The 7,842-nt window shown below is 36.9% G+C and overlaps 1 protein-coding gene across 1 annotated transcript; it reads left to right on the forward strand.

The window, feature by feature from the left end:
- Nucleotides 1-1,901: 1,901 nt before the first annotated feature.
- Nucleotides 1,902-7,389, forward strand: LOC124830808 (nuclear factor kappa-B-binding-like protein). Its single transcript, XM_047304639.2, has 3 exons — nucleotides 1,902-2,330; nucleotides 2,515-6,760; nucleotides 7,007-7,389. The coding sequence occupies exon 2, from the start codon at nucleotides 2,609-2,611 to the stop codon at nucleotides 6,746-6,748; it is 4,140 nt and encodes a 1,379-aa protein (XP_047160595.1). The 5' UTR covers nucleotides 1,902-2,330; nucleotides 2,515-2,608; the 3' UTR covers nucleotides 6,749-6,760; nucleotides 7,007-7,389.
- The last annotated feature ends 453 nt before the right edge of the window (nucleotides 7,390-7,842 follow it).

Genomic DNA, 7,842 nt, shown 5'->3' on the forward strand with positions numbered 1-7,842 from the left:
TTTAAATTTTTATATTTTAGTGATCGAAATAAGATACTATTACTGGTGGAATATCTTTATATTTTAATAAAAAAATGATAACTTTCATTTATAACATTTTAAAAATGTATTGTGTATTTTAATAAATTAAATAAAATAACCTTTTCTTATATTGATTTTTTTTCTATCACTAGTTATTAAATAATATATTGAAAATGAGTAATAATTTTTCAAATGTCACATAAGAAAATTATTGCATGAATAACAATATTTTGTATTTCAATTATGAAAATAATATTTTAAATATTTATATAACATTTTTATTATTGAATTAAAAATATATAATTTAGCTATATAAATTTAGACATTTTCTTTCCTACCTTTATCTTTCAGAAGAGTCCACTCATTATGAGAAAAATATTGTGTACTCTTATTCAATTATTATCACGGGTTGACTTCATTTGATAACATGTCAAAAGTTCACTAATTCACATCCTAATTTCCATTATTTTCACTAAATCATAATCATGCTTAGATTGTGCTTCAGGTTAAAAAGAAGGTCCATGAATTACTTTAATCCATTAGATTTTTGTGGATCTTTTGATCTTATAAGCTTTTTTTACTATAGTCCATGCGGATAAAAACCAAATAATTTAAAATAGGTCAAATTAACAATAATACTTTATTTTCAGTACTAACTCCTTAATTTGAAAATTAGTAAAAAATCACACTTAAGTCCTTAAATTTAGTCTAATTTTTTATTGTTCTAATCATTCAAATAATTACAATAATAACGTACACTTTAATTACTTCCAAAAAAAATATAATTTTATAAACTGAATAATCAAATAAAAAAATCAGAAATCCTAAAAACTTTTCTTTCCGCAACATATAATAATAAAATAATGAACAAACAGAAAAAAAAAATAACTTTTTTCGACAAATAGGAAGTTTTAACTTTATTTTTGTCGTAATGATTCTTAAGTTTTATTATAAACATTAATTCATTAATTTCATTACAATTGTACGATTTTCGTAAGTACCTTTAATTTAATTTTAGTTCAACCTCAAAGCCGACTCTTTTTACATTGTTTTTAATACTAAGTTAGGGTTAAATTATTTATATTGAAAATCAGTCAATCATTCATTAAGTATTATTTTGTTACAATTGTAAATTTAATAATTAATTAAAATAAAATTGAAATTAAGATGCTTATGTAGAAAAAGGTATAACGTGTATGGATGAATTAATTGAAATAAAACCAACATTTAAAATATTTATTAGTCAATGAGAGTAATGTTTAAGAATAAACTAAGATGATACTAAAGTCTAAGATGCTTATCGAGAAAAGATAAAGTTTAAGTGGGTTAAATACCTTTTTCCTAAAATAAAACAGACGTTTACTTATAAGATTTTCTTAAAAATAATTTAGATCACCATTTACAGAAAGTACACAATATTTGGAGCATTTATACTTAGAAAAAAGTAGATTAACAATAAATGTATGCAAAATCGTGACCTTCACAATGCAAAATGTATCACAAAAAATGTTATTACCAAGTAAACAAATATAACTAAATAAAATATTTAAATTTAAGAAACCTAAAATATTTAATTTTAACAACCATAAACAGAAAACAGGTGTGTTGAAGACGGCGCCAAAAACAGTGTTAGCATTTTGCAGTTTATAGTAATTGAGTGAGGTTCCGTTTGGTTTCAGGTATTTACACTGAGGGACATTTTAGGAAAAAGAAAAAGACTCGAGGGTAAACGACGCCGGATGAAAAATCTGGATCTGACGCGTATGATCGAACGGTGAGAAATTGGAGAGGCGTGGGCCCATGATAGAGTGGCAACTGATTCAGACACACAACAAAATACAACGGTCTACCTGGTTCCTTGGCTCGCTGAGTCATTCACTCAGTCATCTTCTCTTACACACATACTTTGTCTTTCTCTTTCTATCTCCTAAACCGAACCAAAACTAAATCAAACCCTTTATTTTTTGTAACTCAATCACTGAGTCACTTTTTCTTGGTGCGGCCTCTTTCTCTGCGTCGAGTTGCGTTCATCCCTGTTTGGTGCGGTGGGAGATTTTGGTCTTTTCGCAGCCCCATCATCAATCTCTCAATCACACGGCTCATCTCCGTCCACGTCATCTACGTCTTCTTCGTACCCTCTCCACCTTCCTCTGTCTTCCCCTTCTTCTCACTATATAACAATTTTAGGGTTTCCAAAAGCCATTCTTCGATATCGCACTGCGCAACCTTCCCTTTTCCTCTTCCGTTTCCCACCATGTCTCCGCCTCTGCCTCAATTTCTCCTTCCGCGCTTCTTCTATCGCGATTCAGGTATTCAGTTCCTAGCCCTCGTATTTCATTGCTTACGATGTTCCGTGATTATTGTTTCTAATTTAGGTTCTCTCAAATGTGTTTGTCGTTTGATTGTTGTTGTTATTGGTGGTGTTATTTTTTGGAAAAGTCGAGACTGCTATGTTGTTTTTTGTTTTTGAATTTGTGGTATTGCGATTGTTAGGGTTTTGATTGAGATTTGTGCGTCGACGGTTCGAGTTTTTGAATTTGGGTCGGTTCGTGAACTCGTTTTTGGCGGCACTGTGGTGTTATGTTTCATGGCAATTGAGAAGAACAGCTTTAAGGTGTCCAGGCTTGATTCCGAGTGTTCTCCTCGAAGTAGGGAAAGTATGTCCAGTGACGAAGAGGTGATTCGGCGGCGTAACTCTGCCGTGGAATCGGACGACGACGATGAGTTTGATGATGCTGACTCTGGGGCGGGGTCTGATGATTTTGATTTGCTGGAATTGGGTGAGACTGGCGCGGAGTTTTGTCAGATTGGGAACCAGACTTGCAGCATTCCGTTGGAACTGTACGATCTTACTGGCCTTGAAGATGTGCTGTCGGTGGATGTGTGGAATGACTTCTTGAGTGAGGAGGAGAGGTTTGAACTTGCTAAGTATCTTCCTGACATGGATCAAGAGACTTTTGTGCGGACCTTGAAAGATGTTTTCACTGGTTGTAACTTGCATTTTGGGAGTCCCATTAAGAAGTTGTTTGATATGTTGAAGGGTGGCTTGTGTGAGCCGAGAGTTGCGCTTTACAGGGAGGGCATGAATTCTTTTCAGAAGCGACGACACTATCATCTGTTGAGGAAGCATCAGAACAGCATGGTCAGCAATCTTTGTCAGATAAGAGATGCTTGGCTTAACTGTAGGGGATACAGTATTGAAGAAAGGCTACGTGTCCTGAACATTATGAGAAGTCAAAAGAGTTTGATGTACGAGAAGGAAGATTTGGAAGTTGATTCTTCAGATGAGGAGTCTGGTGAAGGTATATGGAACAGGAAGAACAAGGATAGGAAAATTTCACAGAAAATGAGTCGTTATCCTTTTCATGGGGTGGGTTCTGGTTCAGATATCAATCCTCGAGTGCGATCAGCTGCTGTTGAACAAGAGAAGTTTGGGAAGCAAAACCCAAAAGGCATACTCAAGTTGGCTGGTTCAAAGCCACCATCAGTAAAGGACCCAAGTGGTCGCATATCTTCTGCCTACCATGCTTTGGATGTGAATCCTGGTATAAATGGTTCAACTTCTGCTCTTTCTCATCAGAACAAGTCAGCTGGATATGATTCAGGGTCAATGCTCAGGATGAGGGATCCGCAGTGGAATGGTGACAACAATGAGGAGATGTCACATGATCGCAATTTATTACGTAGCAACATGATTGAAAAATCTAGTTTCCGGAAAATGGGAAAGAGGCATGACCTTATGAGAGGTGATGAGGTGGATACTGACAATTTGATGGGTCTGTCTCTGTCTTCAAGGACTGATCTGCATGGATACACTAGAAATGCCCACCAAACTTCTGATTTAAAAGTCTTCCCCGCAAAGCCATCTTCTAAGAGAGGTTTGTATGAATATTCTAGAAATTCTAAGTATCCAGAAAATGTTCAACAGTTTGTTGGTAGTGAGCAGGCAAAGTCTAGATTTAGGAGTTCACAGTTACCACTTAAAGGCAGTACGGTTGACTCTGGAGATTATGATGAACTTTTTGGTAGCAATGAAACACCGGGACAGGAATTTGGTATGGATTCTTCATTTAAATATGATGATTGGTATCAAAAGGGCAAGAAATGGAAAGCAGGGAGAGAGTCTCCTGATCTTAGTTACACTCCTTTCAGATCATCCTCCCCACAGGTTAGTGATAGACTTCTATCATCTGACTTCAGGGCAAAATCATTGCAGGAGAAGATCAGGGGGACTTCTATGCAGAATGGAGGTAAAGAGACAATACCTTTGAGGGGTAACCAGATGCTTTTAAGAAGTGAAGAGACTGAATCAGACTCTTCTGAACAGTTGGGTGATGAGGAGGATGACACTCCCTTGTTACACAGCAAATATGCTTACATGGTGGGTACTGCTGCTGGCTCTCGCTCAAAATTGTTGAAGTCTCACCTAGATAAGAAGGCCAAATTTGTTACAGATTTGAAGCCAAATGTAATAACACCTTTCAAAAAGAAGGGTGGCTTTACAGAACGGGGCCAGATGCATGGTGTAGAGAATTACCTTTCTAAAGCAAAGCAGAAGGGTGAAATACGCAATGGCGGCCCTTTTCATAAACAGGCTGGTAAATTTATTGAAGAGGGCTATCCCTTAGGATCAGACATGCTTGATGATGGTGATGATGATTGGAGGCAGGCATACAAAGCAGGCAAAAATGGCCGAATACGAGGGGATCCTATTGGAAGGTTTGACATGCCCTCATCAAATGCATATGCAGCTGAGCGAAAGAAAAAAGGAAGAACCGACCTTGATCATTCCATTGTGAGGTCTAAATATTTGCACGATTATGTTGATGATGAAGATGACTTATTTGAAAGACGGTTGGTTTTGGATAATAATGAAGTTGGACAAAGTAGGCATGGGAGAAAAGGACAGAAATATGTTGCTGCATATAAGGGTGATCAAAATGAGCGATCTGAGGCACCATTGCTTGGTTGCAACTCAGTATCAAAGAAGCGAAAAACGAAAGGTGAGGTAGATATTGGTGGAAGAGATGAAGATGGCAATTTTTTGTCAAACACCCCAACAGATGATTTGACTTACTCGAAAAGAAAATCAAAGAAAAAAATAGAGGTTGAGAGGATTAGTTCAGAAATGGATAATTCTGATTTGCGTCTTACTGATATGGCGACAGCAGATAGAGAACAGGAAACCAAGCCACAGAAAAAAACATTCACTTTAATCACACCAACAGTCCATACTGGATTTTCGTTTTCTATCGTACATCTTCTTTCAGCTGTCCGCCTGGCAATGATTAGTCCACATGCAGAAGACAGTCTAGAAGTGGGGAAACCTAGAGAAGAACTGAACAAAGCACAGGAAGGCACTGCAAACGGTGATCTTTCTAACAATAAGATTGATGCTAATGGTGAATCTGGTGACTCTCTGAGCATGCTGTCTCTTACTGTTCAGGAGATTGTTAATCGTGTGAGATCAAATCCTGGTGATCCCTGCATTCTCGAAACACAAGAACCACTTCAGGATTTGGTCAGAGGGGTTCTGAAGATATTTTCTTCAAAAACAGCACCCTTGGGAGCAAAGGGTTGGAAGGTCTTGGCTGTTTATGAAAAATCTTCCAAAAGTTGGTCATGGACTGGCCCAGTTCTTCATAATTCACCTGACCATGATACCATTGAGGAGGTGACTTCTCCTGAAGCGTGGGGTCTTCCTCATAAGATGCTTGTGAAGTTGGTTGATTCCTTTGCCAATTGGTTGAAATGTGGTCAGGAAACTCTTCAACAAATAGGTAGTCTTCCAGCTCCACCTTTGGCATTGATGCAAGTCAACCTTGATGAGAAGGAAAGGTTTAGAGATCTGAGGGCTCAAAAGAGTCTTAACACCATAAGCCCTAGTTCAGAGGAAGTTAGGGCTTATTTTCGTAAGGAGGAGGTTCTTAGGTACTCTATTCCAGACAGAGCATTTTCCTATACAGCAGCTGATGGTAAAAAATCTATTGTGGCACCTTTGAAAAGAGGTGGTGGGAAGCCAACATCAAAAGCCCGAGACCATTTTATGTTGAAACGTGATCGCCCACCCCATGTCACAATTCTTTGCCTTGTAAGAGATGCAGCAGCTAGGTTACCTGGAAGTATTGGCACTAGAGCAGATGTTTGTACTTTGATTCGAGATTCTCAATACATTGTCGAAGATGTTTCTGATGCTCAAATTAACCAAGTAGTTAGTGGAGCCTTGGATAGATTGCATTATGAACGTGATCCTTGCGTACAATTTGATGGGGAAAGGAAATTATGGGTTTACTTGCATAGAGAAAGAGAAGAAGAAGATTTTGAGGATGATGGGACTTCATCCACAAAGAAATGGAAGAGGCAGAAAAAGGATGCTGCAGATCAATCTGATCAAGGAACAGTAACTGTTGCTTGTCAAGGGACTGGGGAACAAAGTGGATATGATTTGTGCTCAGATCTCAATGTGGATCCACCACCATGCACTGAGGATGATAAGGGAATGGAACTTTTGTCTACCGATGCAAGGCTGAATCAAGAAGCCCATGTTGATGTCAATCTTGCTTCTGAAGAAGGCAACGCTTGCGATGGTAATTCAATGGCTTGGGAGTCTCTTGGTTTAAATACTACTCGAGAGTTATGCCAAGAAAACTCTACAAACGAAGATTTTGATGATGAATCCTTTGGTAGAGAAAGGCCTGTTGGACTATTAAGTGCAAGCTTGTTGTGAAGAATTATACAGGTAATAGTTTTGGTTGTATATTCCTCTTTGCCTTTTGGCTATTTGTTATCTGAAATATCATAACTCCCTTGTCTATGGCACATTGAGACACTAGTTGTTCTTAGAGATAAAAGAGACATTAGAGAAGTTGCTAGGTTGGTTGAGAGAAATAAAATTGAAATAGAATACGGTTTCTTGGTATTTTTTGTCAGAGATATTAATTTTTTCCCTCAAATATTCATCCATTATGCCTTTTTCTTTGTGCAGGCTTTTGGTCCTCCGGCACTGGAGTTCGGTCATCCTGGCTGTAGCACTGTTGCTTGTATATAATGCGGGCACAGTATCTTTGTATATTGATTTGATCGCAAAGAAATAGAATAGAATGTGATCTTGTTGAAGATCGTAGAAGTGGTTAGATTAGTTTGATGCTTTTAACGGCTTTACATCCCCCATAAATAATACCTTTTGGGTTGAAATTTCTAATGATTTAAAGTTGGCTTCTTGTGTGATGGATCAAGGAGCGCGATGTGGCGTTGTTGTATTGCATCGCAGTATTCTTATTTTATCTGTAGATATGACTCAATTAAGACATGATGTCAGAACATCCAATAAATCTGTTCACCAAAATGAACAGGACAAAATATTAATTACACTCAGATCGAAAACATAAGACGTTACTTCTCATTGCTTGATTCGTGTTTTCATGTTTCGATGATCTTGTCTTGAGATTCACAGATATTTGCACTCAGTTGTCCATATGCATGTAAATAGTTTATACGCCGTTCAAATTACCAAGCAGAGATGACGGGATAATAGTTTTGGTGATTTGGTAATGGGTATAATTATTTTGATATCCAACAAACTTTTACACGCATTTTATATTTATTATTTTATTTTTTAATTTCTTTTTTCTATAAAAACAAAATTTAATTTTTTTAATGACTAAAATACCTCTAAAAGTAGGTTGGTAAGTGGTGCATCTAAAGTGAAAAAAACAAAAACATTTTTCTTTGGTAATAGATTTCGTTTTAGGTCGTGCACAAATTTAATTGTTTTATTAAAGGAATGGATGCTTCACTGTTCAAATATTGGTGCTACGAATT

Source organism: Vigna umbellata, chromosome 6, assembly GCF_029865625.1.
Source record: "Vigna umbellata cultivar VRB3 chromosome 6, Vumbellata_1.0, whole genome shotgun sequence".
In the NCBI taxonomy this organism is placed as follows: domain Eukaryota; kingdom Viridiplantae; phylum Streptophyta; class Magnoliopsida; order Fabales; family Fabaceae; genus Vigna; species Vigna umbellata.

Bases quoted from the DNA above. Each gene is read 5' to 3' on its own strand.
- LOC124830808 (XM_047304639.2), top strand. From the start codon at position 2,609: ATGGCAATTGAGAAGAACAGCTTTAAGGTGTCCAGGCTTGATTCCGAG.